Genomic DNA, 21,465 nt, shown 5'->3' with positions numbered 1-21,465 from the left:
TACACTGTAAGTCAACAACACTCGATGCTCTGTAATCAACATACACTGTAAGTCAACAACACTTGATGCTCTGTAATCAACATACACTGTAAGTCAACAACATTCGATGCTCTGTAATCAACATATACTGTAAGTCAACAACACCTGGTGTTCAGTAATCAACATACACTGTAAGTCAACAACACTCGATGCTCTGTAATCAACATATACTGTAAGTCTACAACACCTGGTGTTCAGTAATCAACATACACTGTAAGTCAACAACACTCGGTGCCCTGTAATCAACATACACATCATAAATCAACAACACTTGGTGTTTAGTAATCAATATACACTGTAAGTCAACAACACCTGGTGTTCAGTAATCAACATACACTGTAAGTCAACAACACTCGGTGCTCTGTAATCAACATACACTGTAAGTCAACAACACCTGGTGTTCAGTAATCAACATACACTTTAAGCCAACAACACTCGGTGCTCTGTAATCAACATACACATCATAAATCAAAAACACTTGGTGTTCAGTAATCAACATACACTGTAAGTCAACAACACTCGGTGCCCTGTAATCAACATACACATCATAAATCAAAAACACTTGGTGTTCAGTAATCAACATACACTGTAAGTCAACAACACTCGGTGCCCTGTAATCAACATACAAATAATAAGTCAACAACAATTTATCATGTGACTAACCAAGGGTCTGGTTAGCCCACAGGGTGCTTCTCAGGATCCACCAGGCCTGCCCACATAACTAACCCATTCCAGCCACCATCCCAGAATACCCTTGGATTTATTCACCTTTCAAAACAAACACAGGCTGCTTTAGACCTATGTTAAGCAAACTTCCATCTCATGTTACATTTTGGAGTTTCAAGTCTTTGAAGGGCATTTAGAAGTGAAATGCATAAGAATGAAGATTTTATGGATATCTACTTCTTTATATGAGAGCACAACGTTTCGGAATTAATGCTTACTCCTTCATCAGGTGATGATATCCATAAAATCTTCATTCTAATTTTGGAGTTTGTGTGAGTATTTCCAGCAAGAGACAAGACTCTAAGGTTAATGCTGTATGAATGGAAACATTCCAGTTATTTCATGGATGCTTTTACTGGGTAAACTGCTGTTCAATATCTTGAATATTTAATGATCACAGGGCTTATAAATATTTGTATGTGTGTGTGCATGGGTATATACCTCATCTTTTGTCTTGAAATTTTGTTAAACTTGACAGATAAAAAAGTGTGTGCCCCACTTTTTCCAATAGTCTGCACCCCCCACCCCTTCTCATATAGCTGTATCTGACCTTGCTACTGCTATTCATGTGAAAGGATTTCTAGGACATCAGATTGAGGGGTATGTCATAGGCTCCACTGAGTCCATGCACGGTGAATGAAACATAACACTGGGCCTCTATCCAGATAGTCTATCACCTGCATCTGTCAAGTCTATGTTTCACACAAAGCCCTGCCATCAAGGATGTGACCTGAGTTTGTGGTGTCTGATTGAGTCTTATCTTGCCATGCCATCTCAAAAGCCACTACTAACGCATGAACATACTTAACAGGACTGCTTAAAGCTTCAACGTCAGCTGTATGACTTGAAGTGGTGTCTTGAAGACATGGTCATATATATATCTACAAGGCTTGATATATATAGTGCTCTGTTACTTGCACCAGTGCAACCCAATATTACACAGTGCAACCTAGTTATGAGTCTAACTTGCACAAAGTCATTTTGAGAAATAAATCAACATTAAACCTAACATTATAAGCATAGATATGTCAGCTCATTTTTCTTCTGAACATTGAATAGCTATGGAACTGAAACATTGCTATTTACAGACATGTATCGGCTCTTGTAAACAGGGATCAGTTGTGTCTCTGTGTTGGTATGGTTTCATGGGTACTACATCGTGGAAATATGCTAAAGTGCACCAAAACCTCTGATCAACACATTATGTTGCTACTGGAATTTGACTGGTGCAACTGGGTCTTTATCTTAGGTTGCACCTGGTGCAAGTAGGTCAACATCTCACAAACTAAACCCTGTTATATGAACATAACATTGTAGCATGGTACATCTGCCCTCAAACACATGATCACATTTGTATATGAGCATAAGATTTTGGTTTAATCTTCTGATCAGATACATACTTCAGCGTTTTTTAACACACTGTGCCAAAGGAACAGCACATTCAACACCACACACTCTTCCTCACACTAATTAGAAAAACAATCTGAAATCTTTCAGGGATATACCTTGACTTTCCAACAAATGTGTTATCGTCAATACAAAGGAAACTCTGTCAGTACTGTTACTGCCTAGTCAATGAGGTACCGCCTTGTCAATAAGGTACTGGCTAGTCAATAAGAGAACTTCATCTAAGTTTACTGACTGAGTCAAGAAGGATACTGACTGAAATTTATAGTAGGCAGTAGCATTAGTCTTTAATACATAAAACAATAAGAATACACATATATCCTAAAGAGACTTGCAAGAAATGTGAAGATCCTGTTCAGTGCAATGAAATGGTGCTAATTGTTGTACTCTAATATCTGAACATTACTGTATGAACTTCACAATTCTCATCAAAGCAACATTGAATTTGATAGCTCATGCCAAGGGATGCTATTTATTCATTCAGTATCCATCTGAGGCATTTTGCATACTGGGTGCACCTTTCCAGGACATTTGATAACCCCTATCTTTATACACTTCAACAATAAAAATGAACATGATCTTATCTACACACAGATTTTTTAAACAGAAAGCAAAAGGGCAGAAGGATATATAATTATATATAATATACAGCTACTCTGAAAAAGTCTTAGTTTCATTTATGTTGAACTGGTCTGTTCACAACAGCTTTACTTGAAAATATGTAATGTGTTTTAGGTTTTGTGTTTTTATTTATCAACAATGTAAGGGTAGGAGAACCTTTCACAGTGAATATGATATACATACAGATGTCAACAAAATGCTTAGAGGATATCACGTGGTGTAACATCAGACAAAGTAAACAACATAATACATATTTATCTACCAAGTACTGCTGTTAAACAGACAATCTCCATTCAAGGAATATCTCTTTGTCTACCTTTATGAGCATACACGGAATGCAACACTTTGTTGAAAGGACTTCTGCTTTGATCTCTCACATAACTCAGGAGAGCTTGTGAACACTAAATGGAATGTATATTTTAACTTATATGCAAAAAAAGCTTCACCCAAACAACACCTGCACAGACTATAAAGTTAATCACATTTAAGTTCGGATAACAGTTAAACAATTTTTGTGAGTATGTATAAGTTAGATAGACCTAGTTGTACATTTCTTCTGTTGAAAGAGAACCCAGATCTGCTATATTTCCTAGTAATATATTTTGGTTACATCTCTTTGGTATCACAATTTGTTTGTTAAGCATGTTCCACAAGATCATCGTTCCATTTTTCAATCCCTGTAATTGTGTCATGGTAACTGAACTGCTGATAGTCTTAAGCATTTCAACATGCAACACCATTTCATTTTGTCTCACAATACCCTTTTGGTTTTCGCTGTAACCAAGCAACTAACCAACCAACCAGGCAACCAAATAACCAGCCAAGAATGCAATCAATCAATCAAGCAAGCAAACAAGCAAACAATCAGCCAAGAATGCAACCAAGCAAGCAAACAACCAGTCAAGTAACCAAACAACCAAGCATCTAAACAGCCAGCCAAGCAGCCTGCGAAGCAACCAGCCAAAGAATGCAAGCAAGCATGTAGCCTGCCAAACAGCCAAGCAATCATCAAACCAAACAGCCAGCCAAGCAAGCAAGCAGCCAACCAAACAGCCAAACAATCAACAAACCAAACAGCCAGCCAAGCAAGCAGGCAGCCAAACTACCAGCCAAGCAAACCAAACATCCAAGCAAGCAAGTAACCAAACAACATTCAAAGCGGACAACCAACCAAAACAGCTGACAGGAAACATTACCATACTGATATTTTAGCTAATGCTCAAACAGAGCTAGCTACAAGGTCTAAGGACTAGTGAAATAATGTTTCCGCTAGCCTATTGTACCAGAAACACACAACCCAAAAGCTGTGCAAAGTAAATCAATCTCAGTACAGCCCACCAACAGCTTGTTCACAGTCCATGTGGTGCAGTGACACACCATCCTGACTGATGAGACCGATAATGCCTCTATGGTCTCCATATGTTACACATTATAAGGTGACTGCATGCAGACTGGCAGCAATAAGTCAGAAATTGTACTGTGATTTGAAACACTTTCCTCTGATTTCAACTTTGGCCATCATAAAGTGTCATGAGCTTTTCATAACTCCTTGTCACGCTTCACAAAATCAGAATTGTAACTAAATTAAATGTATTCATAGTGATCATCCATTACCATTTGCCTGTTCTTCAGTGAGAACAAACATAAATTCTTATAGCGTAATTTCAATAGCATTATCATAATGCATTAGTGCTTCAAGGTCTTATGATCAACTCACACAAAGTACACATTTATCTTAAACTACTGCATTAGAATTTTACATACACAAAAACAACTATTCTTCAAAGATGAATATTCAGATAAATACTTGTTTCATTTCTGGGTCACCTTGTTAATAAAAGAAAGACAGGCAGTAGTTTAGTTTTGATCCGATGTTGGTATGCAAGAGCCATTTAATGTTTGTGGATTTACCCACCATTTTTTAAACATCAGGGGTTAGTTAAACAATTTGGTTATAGTTCAATGGGTATAGTTACTCTTCATAACAAGGGAGTTGTTTCACTGACTTAACAAACTACACTTTAGCCATAAATATTTGAAACATAGTGTCTTCCCTAATTCTCTTGACTGTTTAAGGAACTGTGCATTAAAGCTGATCTGATTTCTAGTATGGAGTCTCCCTTTAGGCTATTAACAACAAAGTTGTCACCAGTCAGCATTGTATTGATTTCATCACCTCAAATGTCAAATAAAACACAGTTCCCTTTGACAACTAGGTGTGATCTTGGTGTTAGGGTGATCCTAACTTCTGTACCTTATCGTGGACTATGACAGTTGCAGCACTAAGGTGATGGTAGCCGCCGTATCTTATAGTGGACTTGCGACAGTTGCAGCACTAAGGTGATGGTAACCGCCGTATCTTATAGCGGACTTGCGACAGCTGCAGCACTAAGGTGATGGTAACCGCCGTATCTTATAGCGGACTTGCGACAGCTGCAGCACCAAGGGGATGGTAACCGCCGTATCTTATAGCGGACTTGCGACAGCTGCAGCACTAAGGTGATGGTAACCGCCGTATCTTATAGCGGACTTGCGACAGTTGCAGCAATAAGGTGATGGTAACTGCCGTATCTTATAGCGGACTTGTGACTATCATAGTGATAAGGTTACTTTGTACAATGGCACCCAGAACATGGTAAACCAGATGTGTGGAATATCGGTGTTTAATTACACCTCTTTGCCCAACTTTATTGTGTTGAACTTAAAAATTATCGCAAAGTAAACGCTGGGTCCCTACATATTCTTTATTTGGTTGTACTGATGTATGTTATGTCCAACTCTGGGTAGTATTTTCTTCCCATCTGTGACATAATGACGTTTGACTGCAGATCAAATCCAATCTGGATGATACAAACTGGAAAGCATTGCTAGATGCATTAAATAAGCTTAAAATATTAATAAAAAGTAAGAAATGTGTCATGAATGTTTTAAAAATATCAACTTCACGCTAGTCTTAGTTCAGGTTGAGTATTGGCTACTTCAACCGAACTGTCACCAAATAGCATTATATTTTCATCATCAGTGCAGTAGAAAGAGAAAACAAGTTCTTTTGTAACAACACACAATTTCATGTGGGCATATCATTTTATCACTGCCATATGCCGGGTACACCTAATGGTGTTAAGCAGGATATAGTTATGGCTTGGTGTCATGGTAACAGGTGATTCATATGGTCTGTGTATCCTCTGTTGTCTTTTATTGATTTCTCTCATTTGATACACTGGCTCCACACTGCCTGGTTTCCGGACACGGATGCCGGTCTCAAATTGGCAGTTAGTCCTCTTAATTGACACATCTACATTATGACATGACAACTGTAACTAGACCATCCCTGCTTTGACAGCTGCCTCTTCCAATGATGAGATCAAACCCCTGATAATGTTCATACACTAGTATAATCCATTATCCTCCTAATCATCAAATGAACTAAATGACTAAGTGTAGTGACCTCGGATATTCAGGAAACATATACAGATTTGTTTATCCCAGTCTTACAGAATTCCAATACGTTTTGAAATCAGTTGATTTTAACATGAAACAGAATGGATAGTTCTAAATGATAAACCCAAATCAAAATACACCAAAAATGTACATGTGATGTCAATAAAATTTCCTTTGGTCCTCTCAGAGTGGGGAAATATGGTCTTGAAATATAGCTCTTCCGTCTGCAGAAATACTGCTGGCATTTTTTACATTTCTTTGTATATGTCAGGGTAGAGATTGCGATCTGGTAGAATCGGAGAGATTGCGTTCTGAGTCTCTGCCAGTAGAGATTGCGATTGGAGTCTCATCTGGTAGAATCTCCGCTCCTACTGGTAGTTATTGCAATCGGAGTCTCTACTGGTAGAGACTCTGATCATATAAAAGAACCTATATAATCACAATTCCTACCAGTAGAAGCTCAAATCTGTCAGGGTTGAGATTGCAGTCCTACACTTATGCAAGCCAGTGAATATTTAGAAACACAAAATTTATTTTCATATATGTAAACATAATGTAAACATAAAACAATATGTCACACCTTCCTCACACGCTGCGGTTGGATGTAGAAAAAAATCAGTTTTTTAGGTTGCTATTTGATGTTTTGTTGCCAGGAAAAACTTTGTGATTCACTTATTTTCCTACTGTTTACAGTGAGATGTTAAATACATGCTGTCTTTAATCCCACTCCAACTCCTACATCTCAAAGTCATAGATAAAAGTAGGAGGTTTGAATTCATTTTGATGTAAGTCTCAAATATTGATCAGTAATCATTACAAAACACTGCATTTCAAAGAGGTGGGGAAATGACCAGGCAATAATATTCTCAGGTGGGTAATGTCCAAGTAGTTAATTGCCCTGCACCCCTCCTCCCAGAATACCCACATGTCACCTACACCTTGTAACAACAAACCAATTTGGTATTTCCTGGAACAGGAAACATGCTTTTTCACCAATTCAGGTTTCTCTAGAAATATAATATGTCTAAAAAAAAACAACAACCTGAAGTTAACTAATATAATTGTTTACTCAATTCCAGTCAATCTTAATCTGTTAATCTCAATCTGCTAATCCAGCTTTCATCGTTACTTGGTTCTTCCTTTACTCTCATGGATTAATTGGTCTTTAGGACTCTTCCATTATAAGTACGTGAAATCTTTTTGTTTTAACTAATGTAGATATACTGGGCTGTAGGTATGTCAGATGTCAGAGGTGTTACACTGTTTATGGGTATATAAGGGGAATAGATTTGAGCATGAACCAGTTATCAGCTGAGGAGATCATCACACACCAGAGGACAATGGAGGAACAGAAAGCCAAGTTTTACAAACTGCTGGATGACCACACAGCCCAGCTTGACAAGAAGAATCAAGAAACATTTTGCATCACCCAAGAAACATATGACAAAGCTGTAGACGCTCTGCAGTTGGATAAAGGTGTAAAGTGTTCAGCAGGCAGCTGAATAAATGTATCTGTAGACGCTCTGCAGTTGGATAAAGGTGTAAAGTGTTCAGCAGGCAGTTGAATAAATGTATCTGTAGACGCTCTGCAGTTGGATAAAGGTGTAAAGTGTTCAGCAGGCAGCTGAATAAATGTATCTGTAGACGCTCTGCAGTTGGATAAAGGTGTAAAGTGTTCAGCAGGCAGTTGAATAAATGTATCTGTAGACGCTCTGCAGTTGGATAAAGGTGTAAAGTGTTCAGCAGGCAGCTGAATAAATGTATCTGTAGACGCTCTGCAGTTGGATAAAGGTGTAAAGTGTTCAGCAGGCAGCTGAATAAATGTATCTGTAGACGCTCTGCAGTTGGATAAAGGTGTAAAGTGTTCAGCAGGCAGCTGAATAAATGTATCTGTAGACGCTCTGCAGTTGGATAAAGGTGTAAAGTGTTCAGCAGGCAGCTGAATAAATGTATCTGTAGACGCTCTGCAGTTGGATAAAGGTGTAAAGTGTTCAGCAGGCAGCTGAATAAATGTATCTAACTGGAAACGTTCTATACCTTAGTAAAATGCGTACTTTTGTTCAGTCTCATTGTCTTCATAGTTACTTTATTTGAAAGATAGATGTGTAAATATAGCAATAAATGTATCCTTAACTGGAAACAGTCCATACCTGAATAAAATGCATATTATTGTTCAGCAAGTGTCTTTGTTGTTGTCCCACAGATAAATCAGCATTTCTACCAGCTGAATTAGAAATTGACAATTCAGTGGAGACTACGATTGCAATTTCTACTAGTAGGGTCGGAGATTCTACCAGTAGAGACTCTGATTGCAATCTCTGTTAGTAGGATCGGAGATTCTACCAGTAGAGACTCCGATCGCAATCTCTATTAGTAGGATTGGAGACTCAACCAGTAGAGACTCCAATCGCAATCTCTACTGGTAAAGACTCCGATCGCAATCTCTACTAGTAGAATCGCAGATCGCAATCTCTACCCTGACATATATATATTACAGATATATTACACATACAGCTGAAAGATGTTTTCATGCAGCAATAAAGTGTACATCTTTAGAAATGCTAAACTGATGCCAAATCTATGTGGATATGTCAAGTATGCAGCATTTTAGGTGACTCCCATTGAATATGAATGGCCTTGATGAAGGACATGGAGGTCAGTCTGTGTGCTGGTACCACTGCCCTTGAGCTATGCAGATGTGAAGAAATATCCACATACATCAAGCATGCAACATTATCTGCTGCTCCCCATTAGCACCAACCACCTTGTTAAGAACATGACAAGTCAGTATAGTCTGACCACTGGTGCCACTACTTGTTGATATTAACATACATACAACACTGCCAGGCACTGAAGATTGGCACAGATGGTCTAGACTGAAGGTCAGGATGATGAATCTCATTACTGTTATCAGTGCCTTAAACTTGAATCAGGATGACAATCTGAGAGGACGTACAGTAGTTGGCTATTAATGAGCAATCATCAGTGAAATTTCCATACACTTGCATGATAATTAACTGTTGTGAGGATAATTTTCATAAATTCAGTTTTGGTCAGTTTGCTTTCAATACTTATGTACCAGTTGGGAAATCATCTAGCAACACACGCATAACTTCCACTCAATTTTCTCATGAAAACTGCAACTATTTAAACAACTTAAATTAGACATACCAATCAGGTTAAACATGGCTGTCTATGTGATAGTGTAAAAGTTCTACTTATATTGTGCTTAATCAGGTGTTATTCAATAACTAATCAACAGAAACATGAAAGAAAATTATGCATAAGGAACTAAAGATAATTTTTTAAAAAAAGAAGACTTTTATTAAATCTATAAAAAGTATTCTCACAACAGTTATTTAACCTGTAAGTCCATGGAAATATTACTAATGATGAATGACTTATGGCTCTGTATATAGAGCATACAACACTATCACTCACCATAGGTGCCAATGGCCTTGTGGAAAGAGAAGATGACATCAGACTTCCCCTTATGTTTCAGTTCAATCTGTTGACGATCAGACCGACTCTGGACAATGGGTACCTCATGCAGCAGAATAAGTCTGGCAGGAAGAAAAGATGTCAGTATTACTTTTGTTAGGGTGCAAGCCATAGTAATCACAAACATTCTTATGAAAAAGCATGCTACTTCAGACAGCAGAGTTGGTGTGAAGTTTGTGTACATCTCTCTATGACATCCATGTCATAAATGTGCTGGTGTGTAAGATGTTATTTGCCAAAAATTAATCCGACTGGGCCCCTATTCACAAAGCTCTTGTTAGCTTAAGACCTTGTAACTTTTCTTGTAGCATTCGAACCTCTTATACTGTAACATAGGAAGTCTGAATGTCATGAGAAAAGTTACGTGGTCTCATGCTTATGAGAGTTGCATGAAATGGGGTCTTGGTGACCACTCCCGTACAGAATCACTGGTAGAGTGAACAGTCTATAATATGTACCTTCATAAAATTTACAGTAAACGGGGCAACTTTGCTTCAGTTGCAGAGATTGTCCACAAACAACACAGAGCTGATGTCTTTACAGTTATCATCATTCACACAGTCTGTGCCCTGCTAGGCCAGCAAGGTACTTACTGGAGTATGTTGGACATGATGGAGTTGACATCAAACATGGTCTCCAGCTCGAGTGTGAGCAGACTGTTGCCATCCCTGAAATATCACAACATAGAACGTCAAAACACATGAATCAAGTTTAGTACCTTCCTTACGGAAAAAACTGAAAAAACATACAAAAAAAAAACAAGAAACAAACAAACAAAAAAAAACAAGAAAAAATGAAAATGGGTTTGTGGATTTTCTGATAGACGAAGAAACATCATCAGATATCTTGGACTCATAGGTTTCAGGGTATGAGACTCATAAAGTGTGTGAAATATGCACTGGCCAACAAGCCTGTGGCTAGCAAAAATTCAGTCGGGAAAGTAAATCTCCAGAGTCACCTGGTAATGAACATTCATGAGGTCATTTTGTAAATATATCACTTTCTCTGACTTGTTAAGTTATAACACACTTTCAAATCATGCAAAAAAATGTTCATCATATGAGCAGCTTAATGATGAAACCAATGCCAACATTCAAAGTTCAGGCTAGTGAATTTTGCTTTTGTAGGATAGTAACTTTCAGGCCTGACTGGCTAGCAACATTTGGAAACATTTCTCACACTGGACTCATGTGCAGCAATTTCATGCACCCACAATTCACCATTCTGCCCTTCACACAATACAAGGTTGCCATTGGTTACAGCCTGTCATCCATGGTCAATATGACAGATTGACACCCATATAAACTAGCTACAATTTGCAATGTTTTGCATGCTTAAAAACATTGTAATAATAAACCAAGAAAATGAACATATCCTGAATTCGTAAAATCATTTACGCAAAGAGAAAAACATATGTATTTTCAAGACTGACAAGACAAAGTATGTATTTGAAGCAAATGTGAGACTACCTAATGATAAAAAAACAATATCCATACCAAATTCTATGATGTTTAAATGTGAAATAAATGTACAGAGTAAGTTTACCACGATTCCGATGCTGACCTCATGACGTTTAAGTCGAGAAAGATAGGTATGTAAATATGGAAAGAGAACATGGAACTTGTAAATTATGTAATTTGAATGCAACTGAAGATGAGCAGCATTTTCTTCTTGCATGCGCTAACTACAGTAATCTTTGAAGCAACTATGTAAGAGAAAACTATTATCTAAATAGGCTGAAGTTTTCACTACTGCTAAACAGTTCACAAACTTAAGAAACTGAAAACCTGTCCATGTTTATCTTCTGTGCATTTGTACATAGAAAGTGCATTGTTAATTGAATGTGCATAAAGCAATGTGTATATTATATGGTAAACTATAGGCCTGAGGTCTTTTGAGTACAAGAATAAAGAAAGATTGAATAAAACACAAATGACAGAAACACCTAACCAAGAACTCAATTTTAGTACTTAAATGCCACTAACAATGTATTAAAATGACACAACGACAGTTTCATCAGCACTTGCCTATAGCTGTAGACGTTGTACTCCACCCTTGATGCCTTACACTCCTCCACCTTACTGGCAGCATCACTGCTACAGTCCAGCTGCAAATAGAGCACTCCTGAAGACTCAGGTACTCACAACATAGTTGATATTGCCTCTAACATGTCTGTACAGAATAGCAAATACACACAGTATAGCACAAACTGAAGAGGTAGTTACTTGTCACACACATATATTCTATATATGCACAAAGACCTTTGCAGCTGAGAGTTGATGGAGATGTCTTGATAGATCATATCATCTGGAGATCATAACTGAATGTGGACTGTTGATACTACTCCTCCACATCACTCCACAAGAAATTGAAATAAATAAAAAATCACTGAAAATACAACTAAACAAATCCGTCTTTCTGTCTTTTTTTATTTCACAACACTTTTTGAAACATCTAAGAGAAAGTGCAGGTTTGCAAAAGGTGTGGAAATGAAAATAGATTTATCTAGGCAGAAAAAAAAAAAAAAAAAAAAAAATGTTGTGGTTCTGAGTACCTGACCGACCATCGAACTCTAGTGCCAACCCTTTAATTTTTAAGTGGTATGAACAAAACAAGCACTCAGATACCGTAATTTTTTCCCCATGGCACTATTGGATATTTGTCATTCTGACAGAGAATGGTGACGTGATGTTGCAAGCTTGATTGAATAAACAATACCCCATTGATCAATGTGTCATTGGTTTGTAATTTACTTCTAAAATAAATGTAGAAACAAAATCCTATCGACCTACTTCCTTGAATCTTGAACTGGCGTAATCTGAACCACAATATTTTTATTATTTTGCCCTAATACCACCGCATTCCCTTCTCCCCAATGCTCACATGTGGCCATGTTGTTTTGTCTGCCTATTTCCTACCATGCTTAAAGTCAATATAGTTTAACACTTCTAGCTTTATCACTGTAAGGGACACCAGAAATGGGCTTCACATATTATATCCATGTGGAAATCCAACCCGGGCCTTTTGTGTAATGATCAAAAACATTAATCACTAGGCTACCCCACCATATCCCTATGAGTCAAGGCAACACCGATGCTTTGCGAACAGGATGTAATTCCTGCTCCTGTACAGCATATTGTGATTTCACAAACTGGAGATTCAACTACATCCATATCTAAAAATCAACGTCATTGCAGATATCAGCGAATCATTACATCTAAAGACTATGACAAAATTCATTCAGAACAAAAGTTATTAAATTTGTCATACAGGACAGTCTGATAACTATTAATCATTACCTTAGAAACTTAAGGATGATGCCAGTCTGTTCTAATATTTTTACAGAATCTTAACAAAAACTATTTGTTATTACTTTGGAGATTTAATGCCAGCTTGTTATTATATTATTCATGGGAATTATAATTTTAACTTTTAATTACAGACTTGTGCAAGTTTAAGTCTGTGAGTGTTCACTTACAATGCCAGTCTTTGTGCCATAGATGTCCAGGTACTCAGCTGATTTGTCCAACTCCTTGAAGAAGGCTCGCAACCGAGGCAGTTCTGGAACACACACAGAGCACTGATAATTAGCAAACAACAATGTCCAGCAGTAGGCATGAAAGGATAACATGTGAACGTTTGGAAGATAAGTGAGCATGTTAGAACTAATATCATGACATGTCCATGTAATATGGGAGGAAGAAGCAGGTCTCTCACATGATCAGACTACAAATACTTGAGCAAGGGTATGGTGTTGACAAACGTTGCCAAATAATGAGGGATTCAAATCCATGATCATCAGATCTTAAGATGCTAAAATGAGGAATCTCTATGGCTACACTTCTGCAGGTTTAGCATGTTAAAATGGAGCGGAGAACAGACGGAATGGACAGACACACGGATAGACATACTGGTATTAAACAACACATTTCATCAGCCACTTGGTGAAACATCAACCCGCCCAGTGCATAGGTTAAGTACATTTGCTCCCATCAATGACATTCTCATTGCCATATTTTCAGTCAGGTTATCACTGACACAAAGTGTTGCTGGCAAGACTCATTAAGCCAAAAGTATGGATATTTCCTGTTACACTGAATGACAGTTGGTTCAATCCCCCTCATGCCATGTCTAAAATTCAGTGTTCATCACCTTTGCAGTAATTACTTTTTCATAATGTTTATTATACTAATGTCCATTATATACACTGGATGGATGGATGCAGATAATGTCCCTGAAGTAAAACTCTTCTGGTATAGGTGCCCCCTTCTCTGCTTTTGCCGGCCAGTAGGTGACTTTGTTGACCCAAGCAATATGATATATGACCCATCAGGTCTCAAGGTAAAATGTAACATAACCTCTGACTATTCAATTCAGTCAGACGATCAAAAGATTTGCCACACAATATACTGACTGAGGATATCACTCCCGGAAAAAATCACTTAAAGATCTTTTGTGAGGTTGTAGAAAATGGTAGCAACTTTTTCTACAGTTATCTCAGAGAAATCTTTATCTGAACTCTTTATCTGGATGAAATCACACATGTTAACTCTCAATCAGCACATACCTGAATTTATAATTATCGACCCTACTTGTCTCACTCAAAATTGCACCATCCTTGCTGAACTCAAAATCAACGATACCACCATCATTGCCTCGCAACAAATCAAGAATCTTGGTGTTGTTTTTGATCAACAGCTCAGGATGAAATGTCATATAACAAAGCTCTTCGACATCAAACTTTCATTTACGAAATATTGTAAAAATCCGCCCGCTCTCTTCACTTATCTCACGCCCTGACTACTGCAACAGCCTTCTGACCAACATCTCCAAAGAACAGATCATCCGTATACACCTGTAAGAGTGATCTACAAAACTTTTAAATTTGACCATATCTCTCCTCTGCTAAGACAACTTCACCAGTCTAAGTAAACTAGTACCTTTTGTTACACTCCACTATTGAGCATAACAAAACCTTATGGGAGGTCGCATCAGGTAACCTTTGAGATTGACCTATCAGAACACAGCTTACCAAATCGCAAAAGTGGACATTTGCACACACCTTTCGCACTTTTTATCTCGATAAGGTCTGTACACGAACGATTCTGAATGCTATTTAGCGTAAACTCACTTCCGGGTGATGCACACTGCACACGTTACAACCATGACAACGGTGAGTAAACAGTCGCTGAAAATACTGTAATGGGCAATATTCAAGGATTTCATCTGGTGGAAATATTAGCTAATGGTAACAATGTCAACAGAAACCCCAAAGCGATATACTGCAGGTCAAATAACTGTGTTATGTGCAGATTTTTGTTTGTGGAAAGATCTGTGTCTGTAACCTGAATATTTTGTAAGTCCCTCCGATCCCTAAGTAGTAGCCGTTTGTCTGATTGGTTAAATCTATTTAACCATCTTGCTATTGATTGGACGGTCAAAGGTTACCTGACATGACCTTCTACTAGGGTTGGTTAGACTCAGTGGTGGAGTGAAACGAATAACACTGAGACTAAGTTTCCTTAGACTGACAACTTCACTCTGTTCCACTTGCTACATACATTGACTTTAAAGTCTTCTTCATTGCCAATAAATATTTTAACAGCGGTGCTCCTTCTTACCCGCCCAAACTCCTACCAGCTTAATGAACACAAAGGACTCAAGATAAATGTCTATTCACAATGCCTAGAGTGAAAATGTCAACTTTGGCATAAGAACATTCTCCTACACTGCGGCATCAAAATGGAACAATCTCCCAGAATATCTCAAATCTGCCTCCAGTCTCTCTCCTTTTCACATCTCAACTAAAGACCCTCTTGTTTTTACACTACCTGAAAATCATTGGTTTTCCTCTGATGCAAAGAGCACATTTATGTTGTGAATTTAATCACTTTATAAATGAATGTATTATTATTATTTTTAACTCAAAAAGGGTATCAGGGACAGGTATATGATATATCACATCCTCTGAAGGGGCAGAAGATTGGATGTTTTTTGTAGTACTTAATATACTTGATTAACTCTTTCAAATTTACCAGGTTGAAGATGATAAAATGTTTTTAAGAATCAAAGAAATTTACATCGAATGTGTGCTGTAACAGCTCTTTACTATGTTCATCTGACATCGGATGTTATGGATGGAGATAATGTCCCATTCTCCATTAGGGCTGGGAAAGATAACTCAGGTACTCCATCAGGTGGGTACCCGAGAATGGTACCTACAAGACTACCTATAACATGGTCAGGTCCAGTATATATAGTTCAGTGACACCCACAACAACTCTGTGGTAACAGTGCTATCATTTAAGTCTCTATTTCTCCATAACTATATATGTACAGTGTTTGTACTATAAAATTCTTAAATTCACCTGCTCAATGTTCCGGTTAAAATTTAGACATGTACATGGAGATATTCATCAAATTCAGGATAATAAATCATGAGTAATTCTCTTGTAAAAATAAATGATGAATTCTAATTGGATGATAAACATTGCTTGTCAAACCTAAATTATTTGTTGGCAGGTAGGTTTCTGCCAGGGGTGACAAGTTTTACCTCTAACCAGCCCTGTGGTTTGGCTGAAATGTTTGGGAGTTTCACACCCTGCTATTATACACAACTGACTTTTATATGTCAGAGCACACTCAGAGATCCATTAAAGCAATTCCCAATTTAACATTTGTACCCAACTCTTGAGACCTTTAGCAGATATCAAGATAAGGTCAGCAACTGGGGTTCTGGTAGTTTGTGTCACAATCCCTGAACCACATTGTTTTGCCTACTGCCAAGCATTCTCTGCAACGCTAAAGCCTTTAACAAAGCAAGTCTAGATTTCCTCAGGTTCTGAATTTCTGGTCTACCTGGGCCTCCTATTCAATTGTTACTATCAAAATTATATCTATTCAGAGACTAAGTGTTAGTCTAGAGTTCGGATACCTGAAGCCCTATTCTCCTCGAACCAATGCCTCATCACTGACAAGAAATATACTACTTACAAAAAGTACTTGATTTCTTTGACAATGGTTCAGTGGCCATTTTGAAAGGTCGGCTAGGTTGTGGCCCTTCATTATATATTCATGCCCTGATCCTGTAGTAACCCTTGCATTCACATATCATTTCAGATCTACATCTGCTAAATAGAGCAGAAACAACCAAAAATGACTATATACCAGTTTAACAAAAATTGTAGCATGTGCCCCAAAATACTGAGCAAAACATAGTCACTGAACATTTCTACGCATAGACATGATAGAAGAAATTCTAAATGTGGACCCAGTCATTTCAAATATTTAGCAGAAGCCTGCATCTACAAGGAGAATGCAAAAGCTCCTTAATAACATTAATCAAATTAGATCTATAAGTACTATTTGTATATAACTATGGTGTACCAACAAACACTATGTACAGCACAATATGGGATTCAGATGAGCCATAAGGACATCTGGTTGTTTTCAATGCCCCATTTCTTATTTCAAAGCGCAAACAGCGCATCGGTACAGTTCAAAATAATCGCTATAACCATGACAGACACTGGCAAACAGAGAGTAGCAGATCTACACTGACAGGATCTCATTGTTTATCATATCTATCATGTATAGTCTAAGGGAATGTCAACATGGCGATGAGAAGCCAGCAACTTGACCATGTTTATCATATCATGACATGCCCCTCCCTCCCCCACCCCACCCCTTTCCCCTAACATATCCAGATAAGAATGAACACGAGGATTTATCTCAAAATCCAGACAGGAAGCCTGGAATTTTTCCCATTAGTATAATTACTTTGTTAATTATCTTTGAAACTGGAAATTATTATGTTATAATTTTCAGAGGTATTAATAATTCTAATGTAAAAGCATGCAATACAACGATAATATATTAAGCTTCTTTCCCATGTTTGGCTCTGATATCAGTGGAATACAATCAACCCAAACAAGTCATTATATTAATTCTAGGTATGTTTCCAATAGAAAGTTGTATTATCATTACCATCTGGGAATTTTACATGATACATGCTGAAAGTATGGGGCTGAATACTGGCCTCTAGATACATAGACCATGATAAACATATCAATGGCATCATATTAGCTGAACATGCACTGATAAAGGTTGGCCCCCATTTTCAGAGTTCACTGAAATAAGAGCTCTCCCATTTTGAAAACTCATGTACATGTAAAACAAAGAGTATTTCCATGTAAGATTTCTTACGTCTAGGCAATGAAATCATTTCAATAAATCTTACCTAGCTTAGAATCAGTCATAACCTAGGTGTCAGCAAGTTTAAAGCCTGATATTAGATATTGCCAACTAAACAACATTGTATTTGTTCTTGGGCTAAAGATTCACCAGAGAAGCTTAACCAGGTAAAATGTCCAGACAAACGTTTATGAACATACAATGACTTGAGATGCCATTCTTAAATACTTATCTCTGTACCAATACAAAAACCATAAACTTGTGAAAGATAATTAATGGACGCGTCATTCACAAGTGAACACATTTTCTCATCAGCTAGTCACCAAAGTGATAGACGTATACTGTAGTTCATTGGCTAAAAGAGATAAATAATCATTACAATATGTTTTCAAATTATGACCATGACCTTGACCTGACAGCTCAGTGTGTGAAACACAGCTCCAGGGGTTATATAGAAGATATGCATCTTGAATACATTGGTGTCCAAGCACTGCATTGATTCAAAAACAGAGCATGGTGATAACAGTCAAATGCACTCATGAACACCTGCAACATTAAGGCATACACCACAACTCAAATAACAATACACATTCTGTAAAATCTCCTCAGTGTCATTCATGGCAACTGGAGTGAGTCAATGGTACTTTCATTGGTAGTGGGTTGATGGAGTGTATAGATGCATGGATGGGTGTGTGCTTAAGTGAGTTAGTGAGCGGGTAGGTGAGTGTGTGAGAGAGTGGGTGGGTGGGAGTGTGAGTGAGTGAAATTATGTGGGTGAGTGAGTGAGGGAGGGAGATGGCTGAAGACATTGCACCTATGTGTGGAACTGGGGGTGGGTCTTTGGTGTAAAGAATGAACACATTAATGACTTGACAACCCACCCTCACAGATGCTGTGAAAGTCAAGACAGCAAAGCTGGCCTGTCTGAGAACTCGTCACAATATGAACATGAAGAATAATGATTTTCATGTCACAAGAACCTATTCACAACATAATTGCTGTCTACTGAAGGTGCCATGGTAATAATGCTAACATGAACAGTAGAAACAAACAATTCAACTCCTGTCACTTCAACTGTACTTGCATACTATTATAATGCTTATAAGCATATTTAATATTCTCAGAATCAAAGACTCAATGTACAAGGTCACTGCCATTCTTTGGAAAAATGAGAGCCAGACAGAAAACAGAACATTGATGAGAACCTTGTTTTTCAAATACTAGGAGTTCTTATCATGATGGACCTGTGAAGATCAGGGTTAGAATTGATCTTTCAGTACTCCATGTTTGTCGCAAGAGGCGAGAAACGGGATTGGGTGGTCAGACATGCTAACTTGGTCGACACATGTCATCATATGACAATTGTGTAGATTGATGTTCCTGCTGTTGATCACTTGATTGTCTGGTCCAGATGCGATTTTTTACAGACCGCTGCCATATAGCTGGAATATTGATAAGTGCAGCATAAAACTAAACTCACTCTTATCAAGGAACGCATTTCAATTTTCAGTGATGTCAAACTTTTTCCATAATTCCATACTATCCCTGACACAACACAACCATTAATTAAGATTATTGTTCCTTTTCGGCCAGCCATAATCTTCAGTTGTGTCAAAATATTACCCCTGACACAACTTTCTGACTGATAACTGTTCAAAGGTTTTCCAACTGGCAACCATTATTGTTGATTTCTTTTTTTTTCAAGCATGACAATTACTGATAGGGATATATTGCTGTGTCTGTTGTTAAATAACGAACAAAAAATATACCACTTAAATCCTGGCTAACAGGATGTAAGTCCGTTCCGACAATATGTTACTGAAAACAGGATACACACAATCAAACATGTGCACGTTGATGTCTGTGTCATGGATATCATGGTACTTCCCAACCCCAAGGGTCAGAAAGGGATGGATGATCAGCAAACATTTCCCAACCCCAAGGGTCAGAAAGGGATGGATGATCAGCAAACATTTCCCAACCCCAAGGGTCATAAAGGGATGGATGATCAGCAAACATTTCCCAACCCCAAGGGTCATAAAGGGATGGATAATCAACAAACATTTCCCAACCCCAAGGGTCATAAAGGGATGGATGATCAGCAAACATTTCCCAACCCCAAGGGTCATAAAGGGATGGATGATCAACAAACATTTTCCAACCCCAAGGGTCATGAAGGGATGGATGATCAACAAACATTTCCCAACCCCAAGGGTCAGAAAGGGATGGATGATCAGCAAACATTTCCCAACCCCAAGGGTCATAAAGGGATGGATGATCAGCAAACATTTCCCAACCCCAAGGGTCATAAAGGGATGGATGATCAACAAACATTTCCCAACCCCAAGGATCATGAAGGGATGGTTGATCAACAAACATTTCCCAACCCCAAGGATCATGAAGGGATGGATGATCAGCAAACATTTCCAAACCCCAAGGATCAGAAAGGGATGGGTGATCAACAAACATTTCCCAACCCCAAGGGTCATGAAGGGATGGATGATCAACAAACATTTCCAAACCCCAAGGGTCAGAAAGGGATGGATGATCAACAAACACTTCCAAACCCCATGGTCAGAAAGGGATAGATGATCAACAAACATTTCCCAACCCCAAGGATCATAAAGGGATGGATGATCAACAAACATTTCCAAACCCCAAGTATCAGAAAGGGATGGGTGATCAACAAACATTTCCCAACCCCAAGGGTCAGAAAGGGATGGATGATCAACAAACATTTCCCAACCCCAAGGATCATAAAGGGATGGATGATCAACAAACATTTCCCAACCCCAAGGATCATAAAGGGATGTATGATCAACAAACTGATAGTTTCATTCATTGCATTGCATTTAAATCCTCTGTGGTAATCATATCTGGTACCTCTAATATTTGGAAGAAACAGTCTTTGAACAACCAGATTTGCCATATTGCCAAGTATGAAGAATATCCACATTTTACATTTATATACTCTTACTCAAAGTTCTGTTTTTTAGCTGTAAAGCAAAAGGGGATAGTTTCAAAATATTACAGAATAGAAGCTGAATTCAATGCAAAATCCTACAACTCATTTGAGAACCCTTTATCCATTTAAGAAAACATGCAGCCTAATCCAATAAAGGCCAACCCCTTTAGCTTCTCCCAGTGTGTTAACACGGTCTGTTGCATGCTGAGAATCGAACATTAAACCGCCCAAGCATGAGTTGACAGATTGGTCTGGCTGACTGCTCAAAATAAATATATAAAGAGATCATGTGAAGTCAGATGAGCAATTTCATTTCAAGTGAATGTATGTGCAATTGTTTGATATTTCCAGAACTTTGAAAATAACAACCCCGTAACAAAGTGTAAACCCTGATCTTCAAAGGAATATACACAGAACAAATGACTTGAAAATGTTCCATCTGTCTGCACCTGACAAACCCATGAGACTGGGATTGGATGATCCTGATATGAAGTCAGTCCAGTATTGTGCATGATTAACATATTACCATCTCTTGTCCAGAAAATAAATATTCCATTGGTCATATGAATTAA

The 21,465-nt window shown here is 38.0% G+C and overlaps 1 protein-coding gene across 1 annotated transcript in view; it reads right to left on the bottom strand.

The window, feature by feature from the left end:
- The window catches only part of LOC137294264 (thioredoxin domain-containing protein 16-like), a 42,971-nt gene that overhangs the window by 20,833 nt on the left and 673 nt on the right, over window positions 1-21,465 (bottom strand). The window contains exons 2-5 of the mRNA XM_067825271.1: window positions 13,214-13,296; window positions 11,763-11,842; window positions 10,329-10,403; window positions 9,676-9,797 (exon numbers count right to left, since the gene is read on the bottom strand). Coding sequence (XP_067681372.1) covers window positions 9,676-9,797; window positions 10,329-10,403; window positions 11,763-11,842; window positions 13,214-13,296 — 360 coding nt within the window. The remainder of the gene's footprint in view (window positions 1-9,675; window positions 9,798-10,328; window positions 10,404-11,762; window positions 11,843-13,213; window positions 13,297-21,465) is intronic.

Source organism: Haliotis asinina, chromosome 8 (assembly GCF_037392515.1).
Source record: "Haliotis asinina isolate JCU_RB_2024 chromosome 8, JCU_Hal_asi_v2, whole genome shotgun sequence".
NCBI lineage: Eukaryota > Metazoa > Mollusca > Gastropoda > Lepetellida > Haliotidae > Haliotis > Haliotis asinina.
Note: the sequence above shows the minus strand (reverse complement) of the source record. Positions and strands in the feature narration are given on the sequence as shown.